The following is a 22,472-nucleotide window of genomic DNA, read 5'->3' as shown; positions in this document are numbered from 1 at the left end:
GGAGATGTGTGATGATGTGTGTGGGCTCTTAGCTAGGACTTTGCAGAGTAAGGTTGTTAAATTGGTGTCCATGAAGGCAGTGTGTGGTTTACCAGACCTGGATAATAGGCTGAGTGAAGGATAGAAAGTGAGCTGGTCTGACTGCTGATAGAGGAATCCAAAAAGGATGCATAGACTGCAGCACTGAGAGTGTTGACAGGATGTAGAGCCCTGTGTGTTGCCTTCTTAAGTATTTGTAGACTGCAGCTCAGAAAGGATCTGCAGACTCAGGGAGGATGAACAGTAGGGTCCAATAGTATGAGTACATTAACTCCTTCAAGTCCCTTATTGTTCAATTATTCATCATAAAGCATATTATTCTGTACTTACTATGAATTATTCAGTAACTACAGTGGAACTAGCAGTTCCAAGAGTGAGCACTGTAAGTCTGGACCTGGTGATGTGTCTTGGCTGATCACTTCTAGAATATGACAGTATTTTATATTCCATGACACTTTAATATTGATATTATGATAAACTGCAGCATAATACAAATTTCTGAAATATCAGTTTCTGAGATGTACACAAATATTTTTGTAGTCTTGTTTTTTTTTTTTTAAGCTGCTGCACTGCTGTTTGATTAGCACTCTGTTAGCACATCTAAAAATGCTGATAACTGTCAGTTTGTTTTCATGTATGGTAATATTATATTTGTACCCCACCACAGTACTACAAAACATTTACAAATTAAAATGAACTGGTTTATTTCTTTAAGAAGGCTAAACTATATCCTGAAGGCACATAATTAGCTTTATTTTTGTTCAACTTACTGTACTTCTAAATATTTTATTCAAATTGTTAATGTGCAGTACCTAGTATAAGTATCTTCCACCTAATCTTGTCCATATTTTGTAGTTACCCATAAATCAGTTGTGATTCAACCGTGTAATTAACTGAATGGAGTCAATCTTTTTGTAAGTAAAATGTCATTTGATCTCAATGTCAATGAACCTGTTCCTGGAAGGCCCCACAAATATTTAAGAGTTATTTCACGAAATCAAGTCGTACGTGCCTCGTCGGCTATAAGCCATGTATGATGAGATTGATTGGAATAACTGTTTTATTCTATCCACATTCACTGTATTTTGAGAAACAGGGCATTTTTATTTTTATTTTTTGCAGATTCGATAAATTAAAACTATACAAAACATCCGACAAAATCATTTCCACTTAGAAAATAAACAAACCAGTAAAATGACAGTAGCACTTTGTGAAAAAACACAATAATAATAATAATTCTTGAAAAATTAAAAAAGATACATTTTTACCATCAAATACTTTTATTCTATATTTTGTTGCACTTTTTTTTATATTTTTTGGGGTTTTGTTTTTGGGTAGACTTTTTATTTCATCCTCAATTGGTTCAGCAAAACCCTCTGCCATTTTGTTTTTCTCTACTCACGGTATATGAGCTGATAGCCTAGTAGTAGAGTAGCCAATCAGAGCATGCAATTTCTCTTATCCAGTGAATGTGGATAGAATAATAAGTGTTATTTAATTGAAGATTATTTGTTCCCATTACTTTAAGATTATCTGAAAGCTAGAATTCTGATGTACTGTCTCATATTCGGGGGGCACAGTGGTGTAGTGGTTAGCGCTGTCGCCTCACAGCAAGAAAGTCCGGGTTCGAGCCCCGTGGCCAGCGAGGGCCTTCCTGTGCGGAGTTTGCATGTTAGGGTTTTGCTGGGATTCGAACCTGGTTCGTTGGTGTGATGATCTAGCAAACCCCCACTAGGCCACCAGGGGAATGACTCAAATGCAGAGGCGTGAGGCGGAAGTAGAAAAAGTAACAAAAGGTTTATTTATACTATGTACACTATATACAATCCAGGGCAAAACAAAAAAACAAAAACAAAGAGTATAATACAAAAAGAAAAAGGCAAAAATGCAAACGCTCAGAAGATCCACAAAACACAGTACAAAGGAAACTGGAGATAAACATAACAGCACAAAGACTCCGTGACAAGAGGACTGAACTCAGGGGTATAAATACACAAACTAATTAAGGACACAGGTGAAGATAATTAGGACTAACAGGCAATTAACAAAAACACAAAACACAGGAACAGTGGCGGCCTCTAGAGGCCAAAATAAACAAGACACGAAAAGGAAATAACAGCGACCTCTAGAGGCCAAAACAGTCCAAGTCCTAACATTGCATGTTCTCCCCGTGTCCGCGTGGGTTTCCTCCGGGTGCTCCGGTTTCCCCCACAGTCCAAAGACATGCAGGTTAGGTTAACCGGTGACTCTAAATTGACCGTAGGTGTGAATGTGAGTGTGAATGGTTGTCTGTGTCTATGTGTCAGCCCTGTGATGACCTGGCGACTTGTCCAGGGTGTACTCCGCCTTTCGCCCGTAGTCAGCTGGGATAGGCTCCAGCTTGCCTGCGACCCTGTAGAAGGATAAAGCGGCTAGAGATAATGAGATGAGATGAGATTCTAATACTTTCAGAGGGGACTGTATATATATATATATATATATATATATATATATATATATATATATATATATGAAAATAATATAAATTATGAAATTAAAACTAACCATTTGATCCAACTCTATAGGCTGGGGATTCTCAAATATTTTGCAGCCAGGGAACAAAACTTCCTTGGACCCCTTTAGCACTAGTGTATTTTACTAATCAAGCCAACTATCCAAATATCAAGCACATTATGCAGTTATACTATATATGATCATTATGTACTTTTTTTTTTGCAAAATATTTTTATTGGCAAAAATAAGAATGATGATGAAACTGCAGTACAGACTTACCAAATACTTTTCTCATTTTTTTTAAAGAACAGACAGACAACTATATAAAGGAAACATTAACAACAACAGCCACAAAAATAAAATTAATAAAACAAAACACAATCAACAAATTAATCCCAACATTCACACGTCCCACTCTGGCTGAGGCAGAAATCACAAACATGGACATTTAACAAACCACCATCTAATCTGGCAGGACCCACAACTCATTAAAATACGAAATAAAGAATTGCCACTTGGAAAATAACTTATGGGTACACCCTCTCATTGTGTATTTAATTTTCTCAAGTTTGAGAAAGAACATGGTGTCTTTAAGCCACTGAGACATGGGGGGGGGGTGTCCACTGGAGGAGGAGGCCGCGTTTGGCTATCAAAGAGGTGAAATTAATAATTTCTCGTTGAACAGAATTGAATAGCCTTGGATCAACAGGAGTTCCAAAAATGGCAATAAAAAGACAGGGTTGTATGTCAATTCCCATTATGGTGGATATTATATTGAAATAACTGGACCAATAATTGTGTAGGCGAGGGCAAAAGAAAAACATATGACTCAGATGACATTGTGAATTTGAACAACGGTCACATTTGTCCTGTACCTCAGGGAAAATGTGAGATAACCTCAGTTTAGAAAAATGCACCCTGTGTATCACTTTAAACTGAATAAGTGCCAACCGTGCACAGGATGAGACATACCCCTTATCCACCAAATCAGTTCCAGGGCTGGTTTGGGGCCAGTGCTGGTGCTGGTTCACAACTCATTCAACTTGCGAGCCAGCTGAGAACCAGTTTGCTTTTCCATAGCTTGGGGTGCTAAGGGGAGCCACGTCATTACGTTGCTGTATACGTCAGTTACGTCGCTGCGTTTGCCTAAACCTTGGCGCGAACATCGAAGCAACAACAACACGGGGAAGAAGAAGCAACAACAATAATGGATTACTTCGCATTTGTACAGCTGCTGCTTCTCGTCGCTTAAAAATGGCGACCTTTCGCGGTCTTGCTATTGTTGTTGGTCTTAACAACACACACACACACACACACACACCCCCCCCCCCCCCCCCCCCCCCCGCTGATGTAAGCGGTTCTTTCCTCTGGCCCAGCAAAGAGCTGGTGCTAGCCTGGAACCGGTTTTTCTGGCCCCAGAGCCAGTTCTTTGTCAGTGAAAACAGAAAACCCAGTTCCAAACTAAGCACTGGCCCCGAACCAGCCCTGGAACTGCTTTGGTGGAAAAGGGGCAACAGTGCCCAACCTGCTCACCACTCCATTCCACCAGTCATCATTGATTTGAAGACCTATCTCCTCCTCCCATGCAGCCTTAATTTTCAAATTGGAGTGATCACTGAGGCCCAGTATACAGTTATATAACACTGAAATAAACCCCCTACTCGGCGTCTTGAGAGTAAGCAAGTCTTCCCAAGATTGCTGGGGGGGGGTAGAGAGGGGAAAGAAGAGAAACATTTAGAGACAAAATGTCTAATTTGAAAATACCGAAACAGATGGTTTGCAGGTAATCCATACAATGATGACAAATTGGGAAAGCTATTGAAAATACCATCAGAATACATATCCCGGAAACAATGGATACCTTTTTTATGCCATACTGAAAAAGCAGAATCTATACATGAGGGGGAAGACAAGTGATTATTACATAGTGGACCCAGAGGAAATGCAGCAGAAAATTTAAAATATTTCCGAAATTGAAACCAGATCTTAAAAGTATTGAGCACAACAGGGTTTTTAATATGCACTGAAATCTTGACTGGAAGAGAAGAATATATAAGAGCAGATATAGAGGACGAATTAGAGCAAAATTGAGCTTCTAGTTTGTACCAAATTAAATTAGGAAAATCAATTCAACAGTGTATTTTATGAATATGGGTTGCCCAATAGTAAAATAGAAAATCTGGCAGGGCAAGACCCCCACTAAACTTGCATTTCTGTAGTAATGATCTACGGACCCTTGGAGATTGCGCACCCCAAATAAAGGAGTCAATTACCTTATCTAAAGAGTCAAATAAATATTTAGGTAAAAATAAAGGAATTGATTGAAATAGATAAAGGAATTTCGGAAGAACGTTCATTTTCACAACATTAATCTTTCCTACCAAAGAGAGAGGCAAATTATTCCATCTCTGAAGATCAGATTTAACTTGAGCAACGAGTGGGGTGAAGTTAGCAGAAAAGAGTCCAGAAAAAGTGCGAGTCACATAGACACCAAGATACTTAAATCCAGAAGGACTGATTTTAAAAGGCAAATCAGCTTGTTGGAGAAGCAAACCAGCTGCATTAATAGGGAAACATTCACTTTTATTAAAATTTACCTTGTAACTTGAGAATGAGCTAAACTTATCTAAGATGGATAGGACATTTGGAAGGCAAGATACAGGATCTGTAACCTACATCAACAAATTGTCCGCATACAGAGACAGGCGATATTCAACACCATTACGGATAACACCCCTTAGTGATGTGGAGGAACGTATTGAGATAGCCAAAGGTTCAATCGCCAAAGCAAAGAGGGATGGAGCTAGAGGGCACCCCTGGCATGTCCCACGTTCCAACATGAAATAATCTGAGTGAACATCATTAGTATGGACACTGGCTTGTGGTGAAGTGTACAATAATCTCACCCATCTAATAAATTTATCGCCAAAACCGAATTTTTCCAGAACTGCAAACAGGTACCCCCACTCCTCCCTGTCAAACGCCTTTTCAGCATCCATAGAGACCACAATTTCAGGTAGGTTGTCAGAGGGCTTGGAATAAATGATATCAAAAAGAGCACGAGTATTAAAAAATATATGGCGACCCTTGATAAAACCTGTTGGATCCTCAGAGATAATATTAGGCAAAACCTTCTCTAAACGACTGGCAACAGCCTTCACCAAAATCTTCACATCAGCATTGAGTAAGGACAGGGGTCTATAAGAGCTACACAAATCATTATGTACTTATTGGAGCCATTAGAAGTTATTCCTAAATGTTTCACCCACAGAAACAAAACTAGGTACAATGTTAACATTAACAGCACATTATTTAAATTGCAATTACAATCAAACCAACATTGTTTATAATTAAAGTGAATATTTTTTTAAAAAAAGAACTAGTCATATTAAAATTTGCCATAGTTTATGGTGATTTCTATAACTGTAATTTAAAAATTTTTTTAATCATAAAATTGTAGACCCTCTGTCTATTTGTGCTGGACCTCCGGTGGTCCATGGAGCCCTCTAGGAAGATCATGACTATGGACCACAGGTCTGAGAGGATGTGCAGAATGTTGTCTCCTTCTACACATATTTACTCACAGTTGTAAAATCCCGGCATTACTGAGCAAAAAGAGAGAGAAAGGGACTTCCTGAAACATGAACACATATTCACACTCACAGACACACCCAGTCTTTAGGGATTGCTAACACTTACATTGTCACTCATTTATTGCTGTACTTACTAAAATCCACATATATGTGAATATGATGGATGAAGGCTGCAGGATGTAACATAGGGGTGACATCCACAGAAGTGCTAACAAAGCCCGCTGCAAGATTTGCATCGATCCTCAAATCACCCGACACAGTGTTGGCAAAACACAACACACATTACAGCAGCAAGACTCATATCATCAGTTAGCTGAATTCGATCAAGGCTTTAATTTACGGGTGGCCTTGGAAAAGAGTGTACACTCCAACCATCATCACGGCACTTTTGAAAGAGATAATCGGATTAATCGAGCGCTGATTCCCCTGCAGGTGTACAAGACATTTTACCAAAATTCCTGCCTTTGTTTACTTGAAAGGTGAACTGATGATTGTTGTAGTCCAAAAGTCATTCATTTGGTGAATGTTTTGAAAGGCTAGAGACTACATCTTAGTGTGTACTTTAAGCATTTCCTTGCACTGGTCTTTAATAGATAGGCATTCAGTGACCAGTTTTTAATATTGTATTGTTTCGAGTAACACTAGATATTTGCACACACCCTGTGCAGCTTTGTGCATAATAGATACAGTACATAAATAATACATAATGTCTGTAATGCATTCATACTGTATCTGTTAAATGCTCCAAATATCCATATCTGTATTCTGATTTAAGTCCAAAATGGGCAGGGCCAAACCTGGAAGGTGTGTTTGTTTTTCAATTAAATATGAATCCTAACCTTAACACGAAAACACTGGAAGAACTGTCAGCACTAGCAGTATGGTCTATGAATTCCCACTCTGAAAATTTCTCAACCTCTGCTACATCACTCAAGTTTATGATTTCTCTCAATTATTATCCCCCCGGCATATAATGCGGGTGGATATAGCTATCGCTCTGTCCGTCTGTAAACATTTTAGTTTCTGGAGCACATCTCAAAAACTATTAGGAATTTTTTTCACGAAACCTGACAGTTAGGTTAAGTGCCTGGAAGAGTTGTGCCTTTTGACATTTTGGGATTTCTGTGATTTTTATTTTTTCCGTATTTCCATGGCAACCAATTCGACTTAAGAAAATCTGGAGTGGGCTTTCATGTGGGGGCCGGGGGGAATATGTCATCTCCTGATGACTCCTGTTTTCATTTGTACTTGTTTGCCCACAGTCTTATCTTGCAAATGTACTTGGTTCTGTTTAGCAAAATGCAAACAAACTAATAGCCTAAGTTAAAACAACATGACACTGACTAAGCAGTTACTAAGAATGAATCAATGAACGTGGTCTTTGTCATGCAAGCTTCTTATCTGACTGCTTGCTTGACCCCATATGAAAGTAGAAACCACTTTTTCGTGCTACATTTTTGTTATAGCATGTGTGATCCCAGTCCAGATGTGCACCTGTGGAAATAACCAGATGCCCGAAAACGTACAGTGCCCCTATTCACATCTGTATTTATATCTACTTGGAACACATTATCTTTTCATTCCAAATAATGTATTTGGAATGAAATTACACCTATTACACCTGTATTTGGAACTCAGTTACACCTAGTAATATTAGTAACCATTAGTACATAATAAAGGACTGTACCAGATTTTGGAGGTCTCCAGGTTTAGCTTATTTAAAGCAGAATTGATTGACACAATTGCAGCATATGTTCAGATGGGCTTGAAAGTGTGTTCTAATGCTGATACTGAAGAATGTTCGTGTCTGTACTTTTAAGCTGCTTAGTTGTGAATGTCCAAATAGCTAAGAGCAGTAACCATTTTATATGTCCTAACAATTTTCACTTGGTACAGTGTTACCACAAATATATTTTCCTCCTGGATTTCTCCTCTTGCTCTGTCCTTTTCTCTCTGAAGTATATATGTGTGTGTTTGTGTGTGTGTGTGTGTGTTATGGTTCTCTCTCTCTCCTGCAGATGGAGGTAGTGAGTACATTCAAGAGGAGTGGTTCGTTTCAGGGTGCAGTGAGACGGCGCTCCTCTGTGCTCAGCCAGCTCCATGACGTAACCAATATTTCTACCCCCACTCATGTAGTTCTCTCCACTGCCAATGCAAGCGCCGCCCCTGGGAGTGAGTCCCCTGCTTTCCCTGTGACAGACATAACACACACTTTATACATACCGTAGAAACATCGATGCATTATACACAGAGACAGATGCACGCATCTCACACCTCTTACTGTTGAAAGAGTTACACTGGCAAACACAGTAAATGTTTCAGAAACACTCTGCAGCACGCCTGCTTGCCAACATACACACACTGCACTTGTGCAGTGTATATCATGTACTGTATATCTGCTGTATTTTTATTGGAACATGGTTCTTGTGGTTTCTGTAAGTGGCTCTTTGCAAGCTGGGCTGTGTAATTGTGTGGAGTGCTGTTTGCGTGTCCCTCCCACCTCTCTGTCTTGCTGTTTTGGTCCTCTGCTCTTGTTGTTCGGTTTTCCTTGTTTGTTGGGCTTGGTTTTGTTTTCTGTATCCTCTGGATGGGCTGAATAAGCCATTCTCTCTCTCTCTCTCTCTCTCTCTCGCTCTCTCTCTCTGCTTTCATTCGATCAGAGCACTTAACAGCATCAATGTACTCTGTTATGTGCCTCGTCGGCTCCTCTGATGTTGAAGTGTTTGCAGTTTAGAGTTTCCCTCTTAGGGTTGGGTTACATGCAGATTCCAGCATCCACTTCAGAGCTATATGTAATCATTCATAATGGAACAATAGCTCACAATAGCTCAAGTAGGGATCCCAATCTATACTTCCCCAAAGTTTTGCAAAGTTTTCTACACATTGGAGCACATATTTCTGACTCTAGAATAATGGTGCATAGAAATGGAACACCATAAAATTTGGTCAGGAATTCTGCTGTCTTCTGATCATGTAGCACAACCACTGTTCCTGTTCTCAGAGGAGAAAATTATATATTAATGTACTGAGGAAATGCAGAGAGAACATGGCAGCCCCTTCTTCTTCCTCCTCCTCTTTTTTTTTTTTTCCTCGGGAGGTTTCTGTTGTCAAGCGTGGTTTTCTGTGGCACAAAGCTAAAACCCAAAAGCTTTTCCAAGAATTAAACATACAAAAGTGTGGGGAGTTGCTCCAGCCCTGTACAAGCGGTAAACCTTCGAGTATAAGCCCTATAATCTTACGTTCTGATCTCTCTCACACTCTCTTTTTCCCTCATGGTTATTTTAAATAATGCAGGTTGTGGTTCATCAAGTTGAGATTTTGTGAAAGCGGCTCCTAACGTCTCTGTACTTCTTACTTCCACAGATCCATCCATCAGCTCTTAATCTCTCTCTCTCTCTCTCTCTCTCTCTCTGTACCATTGGTTCATCGCTTCTTTATGAATGTTCTTTTTCCTGTCTTCTACCTTTTTCTATATAGGCTACCTGTTCTCATCCAAGTCCTCTTTCGGGAATATTAAGATGATCTTTTATGAAATGCATTCGAAATATTTGTGTATAATTATGCAACATCTGTAATTATAACAGTGAAATAGTTCAGGACCACTTGATTAGTGATTGTTATGCCTGAGATTAATTTTAATGAGTGTTAAAAATGAATTCAGAAAGCTCCTCAAACAATGAGGTGCTTTTAGGTTTTTCATTTTTATTTTAGCCTTCTCCCTCCATCTCTCTTTTGTTTGCCCTGACTTTGGTAGCAGGTTAGAAGTTTTCACACCTCATACCCCACAGCTGTATTTTCTGTGTGTTACTACATGTTGTGTATTTGTCCCATTACATTTCCTCTTGATTTGTGTGTGTGTGTGTGTGTGTGTGTGTGTGTGTGTGTGTGTGTGTGTGTGTGTGCAGGAGTGAGTGAGTGAGTGTCCTCTCATATCTGTGATCCAGTGTAAGACTCCCATATTCATGCACTAAGTGCCTGGCTTTTAAGTCACCTCAGTCACTCACCTGATTGTTTCTCTTCTGGCTACGTCAATATATGCTAACATTTTTTTCAGCCGCCATCCTCAGTTAGAAAAGCATTAGGTCATTTATAAATATGAGAATGTTTTTGCTGTGCTATAAAATCAATGTATAGTTAATAGCATGAACTAGGGAAGTTATTTTAAACAGATGTTCATATAGCATGGTGTAGAAACCTCGAAATAATGTTTGCTTTCATATGGGGTTATGTAACACATGCTTACATTCGTGAACCAGAGGCTGAAAAGAACACTACCGCTGATGGATATTCATGTTTACCTCTTGCCTGTTAGCGCTCTCATTTGTTCAAACATTTACCGTGTATGGTAACAGTCCACTGCCAAATGCACACACACTCTGTCAGTCACTGTACATTTGCTGAGGAGGGTTTTCATTGGGAAATGTTTATAACTGAACATGAGTTATAAAAGCTTTTCCTGTTGCTTGAAGCTTTGGTTACTTGCAGTAAATCTGGCCTTTTCACCTTTGTCTTAACGGGTTAATAAGAGAGAGAATTATTCAAGAAACTCTTTTTCAATTAACATCCTCATGGTCACAAGCATGTGGATTTCCATTGGAAACATTTGTCATTTGTTACATTCATTGGTTCACTGATGAGGTAGAGGTTGACTAACTGTTCATTAGGGCAACTTATAGACCATGAAGTCATGCTGATGATCTCAGTTGTCAGGATGCAAGTTCAGGGGTTTACCTGGACTTGACATGAATATAGAAGATCATCAGGATGTGAGGTCATTTATTTAACAGGTCATCCTCATTAACCCTCAGTTTTCATCACAGCTTCTTTAAGCATTTCTTGTCCTCTGCTTCTACTCACTCTGTTTTTGCTTCAGTGACCCTTATTTAGCTGCAAATGATTTGCAGAACATCATTGGAAGAAAAAAAAATATTTATTGAATGGAGCACATTTTTATTTATTTATTTATTTATTTATTTTATTATTATTATTTTTTTAATGATCCAGTTTTTCCATCAAGCATTTTTCTTTGAAGGACAGCGTGGGGAGACAGTGGACTCTAATCTGGCATGCTAACATCCAGAGCAAAGACAAAATATCATTTAACACCCAATTTTTTTTTTTTTTTTTTTTGCTTTCCTCCATTCCTCTACTGTGGGCATTATACTCGAACGTTTACCTGTATCCATGCAAAAATAAAGAACACAAAACAAAGAGCAAAAAGAAAACAACAAAACTAGAACAATATTCAAATTGTTCAAGAGGTCTTTTTTCCTTGCTAACAAACAGGCTCTTTGGAAAAACAGATAAGCACTTAACCAAATGCTTGACCTTTTCTTCCTGTTTGGTTGTTTGGTTGTTGTTTTCTGTTGTTTGAATCTTTGTTTCTTTCTGGTTCATTTAGCCTCTTTTCCTTTGCTGGGTGAGTTTCTGACTGGGGAAGAGGGGTGGGAGAGGTGGGCTGCACCAGCCGCTGGCCACAGCAAAGGAATGTGCTCTTAAATCTTCTCATCTTTAAACGTTATATACATCAGCAATGCGTGTGTATATGTCCTACTGCTTCATTTTATTTGTCCTTACAGCATGCGACTGGCTGCATATCATCATGCACTCTCTTTCCTTTGGTTTTCTTTATGCACTTTTCTTTTGCTTCTGTAACAGAATGAGACAGCTGCACTGGACTAAGCACGTCACTGTGTGTGTGTGTGCGTGTGCGCGCACGTTGGTTTCATTTTGGCTCCTGTAGCTCCACTGTTCTCCTGATTATTCAGCTTGCAGTGAAATGTATCAGCTCCTCTTTTCACCTTTCTGCACTTGTCTGCACTGCTGCATGCCAAACGATGCTCTGCTCTCTCTTTCTCTTCCTCTCTCACAGTCTCTGTCCCTGAATGAACTGCTCCACAACCGCCATGCAAAATGATCCGCTACTACTTAGCATGCTTCAGAATGGCTCCAAGTCTGGAACGATATCAATTATGTTGCTTACAGAGACAGCCATATTATTCTGTCCCATGTCAGCGATCTTCTGGTGCTGATTCAGAGGCTAAGCCGCTAACTAAGGATTTGGAGGCTTAGGCACTAGCTAATGGTTATTGGGCCTGTCCTGAGCTTGACAGCATGACAGTGCTCCTGTCACAACAGTTGGCTTCAAGCACATGGAGTGGCAATAAAAAAAGAACACTAGCAGGGTGAAAATTTTTTAGAATTAAAATTTTTAGAGTTATTGAGATCCATGCGATCACAGTGTCGCCAATTCCATATTGTTGTCTTCTAATTATGGCTCTTTTCCACTGCATGGTACTGACTCGACTCAACTCAAATCGACTGTACTTGCTTTTGGTATCGCCAGTTCATTTTCCACTACAGCTGGTCGTCATAGCGACACAGCATAAAACTACAGTGATGTCATTTTCAATGCAACACGCACAGGAACATTTTTATTAGTATTAATACTACTATTCGTGTGCATGTTTGTGTATGTGTGCACGTGAAATAGTGTTATGTCAAGCTGAACAAAAAAACCCCCCCAAAAAAACAGCATAAAAAAGCTGCATCCAAATTGTCAGGATGGAATGGTAACAGCATAAAAAGTACCGTCAGTTTACAAGCAGTAAAAAAAAGCTGCACCCTATATGTTAAAATGATGTAATAGTTAAAGCACAGAGTTTTCATTCGGAGCACGCAAGTGGGCGTCCCCTCTTGGCGTATTTTTTTTGGAGAAAGTTTTGCTGCAGGTAAATCATTCAAAATTGGCCAGCCTGAACTGATATTTTCCTCACCCTCTGTTGATAAACCTGATGAGTGTATGTGCATTCTGCTATTGAGCTCTGTATTTAGGAAACATTTTAAAGAAAGGTGACAAATTGTGGCAACTTCAGCTTGACATAAGGCCGTTTCGCGTCCACACACACAAACATGCACATAATCGGTGAAAACACACATATAATCAGTGAAGTATAATCAATAAATGTAACGCTATTTAAAAATGGAGGATTTGTTCAGGATGCCCCGTCTTGCACAATGATGACGCAGTGATACGATTCTCTCTGACCAATCAATAGTCCACAGTGTTTTCACTCACCTTTTGGTACTGTCTCAGCTCACTTGGAACCTCAAAAGAACTTGTTACCAGGTACTATCCATGATTTTACCGCGAGTTGGCCTAATGGTTAGCGTGTCTGCCTCTCGACCGGGAGATCGTGAGTTCTACTCATGGTCAGGTCACAACAAAGACCATCATAAAAATGTTACCTAGTACCATCTGGTAAGGCATGCTGCAATGTAGATGCAAGTGGGGAAGTCAAACTCTAGTGGTTAGCAAAGGACTAGCCCCTCACTGTAACCCTAGCTGTATAGGCGAAAGGCTGAGGGCATGGAGATCGGCGCTACACCCATACGCCTTAAAGAGTTGGTTAGTACTGGGACAGGAGACTGCCTGGGAAGACCAGATTCTGGCGTGAGAGGGACTTTGACTATCCATGATTTTGGCCCAATGGAAAACCAAAAAAGGCAAGTAGAATCGAGTCGAGTTGAGTTGGTACCATGCAGTGGAAAAGGGCCATTAGACTGTAAGACACCATATTGCTTATACAATTCACAAAGCCCATTGCATTCCATTAACATTGCATCACTAAAAAAAAAAAAGCATTTTCCTAGCATTTATCAAGAAATAAATGCTAATAATATTAAGTTTTGGATCATGTTATCCAAAACCTTCATAACAGACTAGACACACGACAGTTGCATAACTCTTCTCTTCCATAACACTTCATATTAACATTCATCGGTTGATGGCTTCATAAAGCTATGCATGCTACAACATGATGCCACAGTGACTAATGAACGGTTGCTTTATTTGCATATGTGTGACATAACCACACCCTTGATTATTGATACACTAAATGAAGCATCAGTCATACTTCCTTTTGACTGTGGGTGCAGTGCGGGTGCGTCCTTCCTCCATCCCACCAGCTAGAACCCCAGTCACTCGTCTGTGTCCCTTGTCACCTCTAATGTTCCACTCAGAACTCTGTTGCAGATTCTAACCCACCGTCTTTTCCTTTGGCTATGTGTCTATGTGTGTATTAAGGCATCCCTTTGTCATTTCTTCACTTTCTGTCTCTCAGTGTCTGCCTGTGTCTGTCACTTTTTTTAGTTTCATTCTGATTAGTTGGTATACACACATAGCAAGCATTTATTTTGTGTTGGCTGTCTTTGTACTTGTGTGCTTCCATATGTCTTTCTGTGTGAAGCCCGGTGTCTTCCATTTTGAGTTCATGAGAATGAACATCCATCGTCTTGACTGATTGACAGTGGTAAACTGACTGGATGAGTCCATTTCATGCTACCTCGCTTATGGTTTTGTTTTGTCCGACATTTCTCCTTCTTTGAGAAACTCTTAAGATCTTGTTGCGCAAGATACGTCTAAGATGACAAAAGATAAATTATAATTGTCGCACTTCAGACCAAAATAATGATAAGATCCAGATACCTGGAATGCACATTCTTAAATTATTTTTAAAAGAAATTAAAAAAAACCTTCAGCTATTGAAGAAATTATATGTTTACCTAAACATTAGAATTATTAGCCTTGGATTTCTAGTGCAGCAACTTGATCTTGAGCTGTCTGTGCATTATAAGGCATGTCCATGAAAAGCCCTGAGTACCAGGCACAAACTGAGAGATATCTTTGCTTCCGTCCCTCTCTCCAACCACACCCTTTTGCCTTTTTTTTATTTTTTCCACTTCACCTTTTTCTTGCCTCTTCCTCAACTCTTTCTTGTCTTTTCTCAATCCCTATATATTACACTCTTCTTTTTGTTTTTGTCCCTCTCGTTCCTTCTCCACATCCCATCCTCTCACTCAGATGCGGGTGGTGAAAGCGTTCCGTAGCTCCCTCTATGATGGCATCGAGAAGCCTGAATCCAGGAACTCCATCCACAACTTCATGGCACATCCTGAGTTTCTCATCAACGACTTCATGCACAACATCCCGCTGATCGACGACACAGACATCGATGACGAATCGGAGCTGTCCAAGCACAACCACCATCACCTGCACCCGGCCTTCCGCAAGCCGCCTCCTCCTCCGGTCCAGCGATCCCATCCCCCACCACGTCCTTATCGCCAGTACAGCCTCCCAGCTACCCCCAACCGCAACAACAATGCTAACCAGAGCAGCATGCACCACCTGACCCAACCCACAGAACACAGCGCACACTGGACCACCTATTCCCGACAGATGTGCCCCCTTCTCAGCCTGGAGACTTCACTCTGACTGCCTGCACTCCAGACGAAGGGCACTTGATGGACTTTGCATACAGAGCAGAGACAAGATAACCATTGCTTCATTTACATCTGTGATATGATGGGGGAACTCCTGGGGACATAGTATTGAAGGTCTGCTCAACTTTCAAACAACTCAAAAACACACAAGATTTATCCATTCTCTCTTACCGCCACAAACCACCCATGAGTCTGTCTGGTTTTACAGCTTCACACATGCACTGCCTCCTCTCACTGTACTGAGAGAAGGCCAGTGTATTGTGCATCTGTGGTAATTTGAGACCAGGCCTAGGAAGGTGAGCAACACAGAAATGGTTTATTTACACAGAATAAACTGCAGATGTGTAAAGTTGTAAGGAAAGATATGATGTTGAAAGGAAAAAGCTGTCATGCCTGATAGGACTTTTAATGGTAAAATCATATCTGTGACTTGACTTTCAAGAGTGCAAAGGCATTACATCCAGGCAGAGTATGAAGTCAAATCACACCACTTTTTATTGATGTTATTAACATCATCATCATCATCATCATAACTAGTTCTACAGTCTATTATCATCATTAGTGTTCAGATTGTCATAACTATATTTGAAAATACAACTTTTATTACAATATAACTAATGCTTTATGGAGTAGCTTTAACACATTTATTTATTTATCTATCTATTTATTTATTTATCTATTTATTTATTTATTTATTTATTGTCTGCTTTATTTATGTTGGGTTTTTTTTCAATCTCGCTTTGTCTGTTTCTGTGTGTGTATATGTGTTGTGTCTGTCCTAAAAAAAAAGCCAGAAAAACAAAACAAAAATAAGTACTAACAAAACAAAGATACAATAAATTTAAAGTTATGAGTAATTACATTTTAATGAGTCTACGAATAGCAAAACAAAACTAAACATTACTGCCATTCATTCTTCCATTAAATTCAATTATTTTTGTGGAAAATGTAAGCAAATTTTACTGGCTGCCTGTTGTTAAGGTCAACTGATAGACTTTCACTGGAAGTAAGATTTGTTTAAATGCAAAGCCATTCTTTTTACATTAAAAAAAAAAGCATTTACATGTATTGCTTGAAATTTGCTACAGCGTAGAAGATTTGGGCAAATACCCACAGAATATCCATTGATAGCAGGCTTTGAGAACTTTCAGTCATATCAGCACCAGCCTGAGTATCACTTCTGTGATCACATTGGCCGATTTACAGCGAACGCTGGATGTGGACTTGCCCAGTATCAGCATTTCATTGCGTTTTTAGGACTGTTAATTTTCGTTTCCTTTTACTTGTTTTGCAAATATCACCAACAAAATGCATTTACCCTTTAAAGCATTGTGAAATACTATGATTCGCTCATAACCAACGCTTTCTGGCCCTTTAAATTCATTCATAGACACGTTTGCTTTTGGTTCATGTTTTGCTTTATTTAGCCTTGTCATGTAGTGCTAAACATCTGTGATCAAGTCAAGCATCTGACTACAGACTGTGGTTTCAAGGTCTGAACCAGAATAGCAAACACTCATCTTATACTGCCACGATTTTCATCATGTGCTTAATATCATAGAAATTAATGATGGACAATCTGTGAGACTGACATCACCTTTGCACATGATCAGAGCTCACTGGTTTGGTTTAAAGATTAAATATTCCTGTGGTCACCAGTGGACTCTGACAAAATGCAAATGCACTTTTCTTTGCTATAGGTGTTTTGGTATCAGACAAAAAAAAAAAAAACAGGATACCAAAAACTCAAATGCCACAACATTCCATAACAAGCATGACACCATGATACATAATAAAACACTCGATTTGAGTACATTCCATTAACGCTCCATTGATCTGAGTGCCAGGGGGTACAAAATCCTCTTGCACCTCATGAAATTCTGAGGTGGCACAACCAAGATCATATTGCTCCTAGTCAATGCATTGCAATGCAATACAATCATCTGGGAAATAGGACTGGCACTTATGCAACAGACTGCCCTGTCCACAGCTCTGTGAAATAAGCTTGATAACATGTACATAGGGCTCTCAGAAATCCTTTATCTGTATAGAATACTTTTCTAGAGTGCCCAGTTTTCAGCAACTGGCAAATGTTGAAAGTGTACAATGCAAGCATGAACGTTGATGGATCATGTTGTTGCATTGCTCAGTGTTGTCTGTGCAGAGCATGTGTTGATCATCATAGCGCACCTTGCCATCATTGTTTAACTTCACATCTGTCTATTGATGGTCCATTTTCACTGGTCAATTTTTCATTGTCTCTTCCGCAGTAGGTGGACATCCATTTCTCCTTATGGTCATTGATGTGCTGTTGACTGCAAATGTTCTTCTCCAGTTCCTCTGCCCTTTTTCTTCTATGGCTTCAGAACAGAGCTTTAGACTGGGGTATACACTGTCTAGGGATACACTGATGAAAATGGGTGGGCTGTCCACTTGCGATCAGGACTTTGGAGCTGATGGGTGTTCACATTTCAGCATACAAATTAGGACTATTAGAACAAGGCAAAGTCTGAATTCTCCACCCATTTTATTTACTTCAGAGGTAAATATTTTATCTCTTTCCATATGTGTCCAAACCATTGGAAGGGTCCATGTTACTAACAGTCCCAGGGGAGTCTCATGAAGTGAGAGCGCTGGTAGGTTTTGAGGAAGCAAGGACCCATTTCGATGCACAGACACAGTCAGCTCACTAAATGGATGGCCAGTGAAAGCAGAAACGATCACGACACTTGTTTAACTCTTGATTATGATGTATTCTTTGCCGAATCTTATCTAATCATAAACAGAGCTTAACTACATCAAAATAGTCTTAAAAGCTATAATTGTCTTTGAAGGATGTCAATTCTAAACATATAAGTTGTAACCCCAATTTCATTCAACTCCACTGAGGGATTCATTATATTATTTCATATGTAGGATATCGATCTTCTCCAAGTCAATTATCTGCAGATGAAAATTCAAAAATTGTTGAAGGAATATTTAAAGGAAAACAAAAATTCCATTGTCTGCCTTTTTCCATTTTTTGTTGTAGGAAGTTCACTCAAGGTAAGGCGAAAAAATGTGCAAAGAGTATATAATATATTAAATATAAAAATTATAAAATATTGTACAACTGCACCAATGCTGTACATTTCTTTTGCTAAAATGTGTGTGCATCTTTTGTTTACAACTTAAGCACATTTTTTCCTTTTAGCCTTTGTCTCTCCCCTTCTTTATTTTCTCTTTTTTGCTTTTTTTTTTGTAAAATATTGAAGTTAAACATCTTGTACATTATTATGATTATTATGATTATGATTATTATTATTATTATGATTATATAACTATTATTGTTTTTCCAGCAGTGCTCTTTTAACTGATGGATAAAAACAGACAGTTGCACATTCTCCTGAGCATACAATTACTGCGCTACAATGAACAAAAAAAGACAAAAAAGAAGAGAAAAAAAATCAAGACTATGAAATATATTAATAATTACCTGCCTGTTACTTAAGAGAAAAAGTATCTATATATGATGAAAGAACACACCTGTATACTGTAGACTAAAATGTATGGAAATCTAAGAATTTACTGGGAAAATAATTCAACACTTTTTGTCTGTATAAAAAAAAAAAAAGTATTGTACAATAATAACTTTGACCAGTGTCTGTGGTTGTGTTTTATTGTGTGGCTGTGCTTATTTTATTTAATGTTAGGGAACACACATGCATGAAAGTAATAATAATCACACATTTGTGCCAAACTCAGAGGCAATAACATTCTTGGAAAATAAATCCTAATGTCAGAGTGGTTGATTATTTTGCAGTATCCCATCGCTAAAACATACTTTTCACTGAATACACTGGTGATAACTGGCCATTCAGTAGCAGTTTTCAGGATACAAGAGGAGTGTATTGGGGATTTGGGTTACTATCTGTGTGGACTTTTCCATGTTCTGCCTGTGCTTGTGTAGGTTTCCTGTGGGTTCTCAAATTTCCTCCCATTTTCAAAAACAACATTCATGTAGGTGGTTTGGCTGTGTGAAATTACCTGCATGGTTCCTTGCAACAGACTGGCATTTGATCTGGAGCAGATTCCCATCCTGCACCCCATGTTACTGGGACAAGCTCCAGATCCACTGCACCCTTCAGCAAGATAAAGAAATTACTAAAAATGAATGAAGTCTATTCTAACTTTTAATGATGAATGAAGTACATTTATAGCATTTAACAAACCTGCTTAACCAGAGCGACTTAAGTGCTATAAAGTCTCTATTAAAAATATCTTCATTTTAGAAGAAATATGTTAGGATCGAAGAATACTATCAAGCTTGAACCCTGTCAGAGAGGAGTTAGTATGGGTTGGTACAGCAACAAAACTGTACAAGTCAAGGGTTTTTCTTTTTCTGTTTTCTTTCCTCCAGTTGGCCACTTCTATTGTGTCATTTTCCTGGTGATTGTTCTTGACTGCCAAGGCTATAACTAATGAGCTCTTTTGCAAACTGTAGGTTTAGTTTTATTAAAAATGAAATACCAATGTTGCAGCCTAGTAGGTGTTTGCTGTATGTAGCATAGCTAAATAGTTTAGTCCAAGTTTCTGATCCTACACAAATTCTTAAACGACCATACAAGACAAATTTGTTTGTATAGCACTTTTGACAATAGACATTGTCCCAAAGCAGCTTTACAGAATCTGAATGACCCAAGACATGAGCCAATTTTATCCCTAATCTATCCCCAATGAGCAAGCCTGTGGTGACGATGGCAAGGAAAAACTCCCTCAGACGACATGAGGAAGAAACCTCGAGAGGAACCAGACTCAAAAGGGAACCCATCCTCATTTGGGCAACAACAGACAACATGATTATAACATTAACAGTTTTAACATGAAGTCAGTTTCGTTGATGTTATAAACTCTTCATTGATGGAAACTTGAGTGCAAAACTGTTCATGACAACTGCAGTCCTAAAGTTAGCAAGTCAACTGTAGTCCTCAGCCATAAAAGCATTACTGTAAGTGTCCAGAGCATCTTCCAAGTGTGACTTTTAACTGTCCATATGGGGCCGTCCTCCACAGGAGCGACGCGATGAGACTCCAACCAGACACACGGCATCAGGATGGATCAGGCAGGTCCGAGGAGCAGAAGAGGTCAGCATCTTGATTTCAGGATTGACATGTCAATCCTGAAATCAAGATGCTGAAAAAAAAATGAGTTACATGCATGTAACTCAGAGGGACAGAATTTTTTTTTTTTGGGGGGGGGGAGCACAACATACATTCAGTGTTTATGACTGATGTCTGTGTTTATTAAAAGGGGCTGATTTAACTATGTTAACATGTATTTGTTTAGTGATGGAAAGGGGTTTATGGGTAAGTGTGGCTCACAGAAACACCTATAGGTTGCTTTCCTCCAGGGATATAAAGGTTCAATTATACTTGCTTTTTTTTCAAACTTTCATCATTTAGTACTGTTACTGTAAATGTTTCAAGAAGTTTTAAAGACTCTCTATCACCCTCTTGAGTTTTGAGCTTTGTAATCACCACAGTGATTAAAGAGGGCAGATAGCAACCTTAGCAGTTTTCCCATTATTATACGAAAACGTAACAATTAATTCAGGTTAGCTTGGATTACATGAATCACTGTGACCCCTTTTTGACCAACAGGAAAAGGGTTCTTGAACTGGTTCCATTCAGGATTCTTTGAACCTTAGGGCTAGCTAGTGAACTAGCTCATATTTTCACTAGTTTTGAATGGAACCGTTGTAATCAAGGATGCATCATGAACGGAAGGCATTGCACAATGCACAATGGGATTAAATAGTAGTATCAAGATGGCAGAGCACATTGATTACTTGCAAGCTTTTGTTCTGTTATTGCAGATATTTGTATTTGGTCAATTTTTTTCTGGAGATGTGTCCTTTTCTATTGCGGTCTCCATTGCTGTGCTCTGCTTCCTCTCCAAACTAGTGACATGCTCACTGATGATGTCATGTTTCACTCTGGAAAAACCAGCCATATTTTGGTTCCAGTTGGGAACCAACTTTTCAGGTTCCGAACCAATTTATTTTTGGTCGATATGCTCTGAATGGTTCGAAATTTGGTGCACAAACAAGAATGGAACCTGTTGCCTGTTGGTCAAAAAGGGCTATATGAGCCAATGGCATCAGTCTTCCAATGTCACCCAGCATTCTCCTAACGTTTATGACAGTTATTCTTGTGGTACAGCAGAGCAGATGGGTAGGACAATATTTAGAATATACTTTATAGCTAGCTAGCTTATACAGTGGTGCTTGAAAGTTTATGAACCCTTTAGAATTTTCTATATTTCTGCATAAATATGACCTAAAACATCATCAGATTTTAGTGTGAATGGTTGTCTGTGTCTATGTGTCAGCCCTGTGATGACCTGGCGACTTGTCCAGGGTGTACCCCGCCCTTCGCCCGTAGTCAGCTGGGATAGGCTCCAGCTTGCCTGCAACCCTGTAGAAGGATAAAGCGGCTAGAGATAATGAGATGAGATGAGATCATCAGATTTTCATACAAGTCCTAAAAGTAGATAAAGAGAACCCAGTTAAACAAATCAGACAAAAATATTATACTTGGTTATTTATTTATTGAGGAAAATGATCCAATATTACATATCTGTGAGTGGCAAAAGTATGTGAACCTTTGCTTTCACTATCTGGTGTGACCCCCTTGTGCAACAATAACTGCAACTAAATGCGTCCGGTAACCGTTGATCAGTCCTGCACATCGACTTGGAGGAATTTTAGCCCATTCCTCCGTACAGAACAGCTTCAATTCTGGGATGTTGGTGGGTTTCCTCACATGAACTGCTCACTTCAGGTGCTTCCACAACATTTTGATTGGATTAAGGTCAGGACTTTGACGTGGCCATTCCAAAACATTAACTTTATTCTTCTTTAACCATTCTTTGGTAGAATGACTTGTGTGCTTAGGGTCGTTGTCTTGCTGCATGACCCACCTTCTCTTGAGATTCAGTTCATGGATAGATGTCCTGACATTTTCCTTTAGAATTCGCTGGTATAATTCAGAATTCATTGTTACATCAATGATGGCAAGCCATCCT

General features: G+C 39.1%; 1 protein-coding gene across 3 annotated transcripts in view; it reads left to right on the top strand.

The window, feature by feature from the left end:
- Positions 1 to 15,399, top strand: part of atp2b3b (ATPase plasma membrane Ca2+ transporting 3b) — a 42,570-nt gene extending 27,171 nt beyond the window's left edge. For 2 of the 3 annotated variants that reach the window (XM_060936931.1, XM_060936930.1), the window contains one exon: positions 14,989 to 15,399. In XM_060936931.1, coding sequence (XP_060792914.1) covers positions 14,989 to 15,399 — 411 coding nt within the window. Of the gene's footprint in view, positions 1 to 8,143; positions 8,298 to 14,988 lie in introns of all 3 variants that reach the window. The other variant, XM_060936932.1, reaches the window with a different exon arrangement.
- The last annotated feature ends 7,073 nt before the right edge of the window (positions 15,400 to 22,472 follow it).

The sequence above is a fragment of the Neoarius graeffei genome, chromosome 13 (genome assembly GCF_027579695.1).
Source record: "Neoarius graeffei isolate fNeoGra1 chromosome 13, fNeoGra1.pri, whole genome shotgun sequence".
NCBI lineage: Eukaryota > Metazoa > Chordata > Actinopteri > Siluriformes > Ariidae > Neoarius > Neoarius graeffei.
The sequence above is the reverse complement of the archived record's forward strand: the minus strand, read 5'-3'. Positions and strand labels throughout refer to the sequence as shown.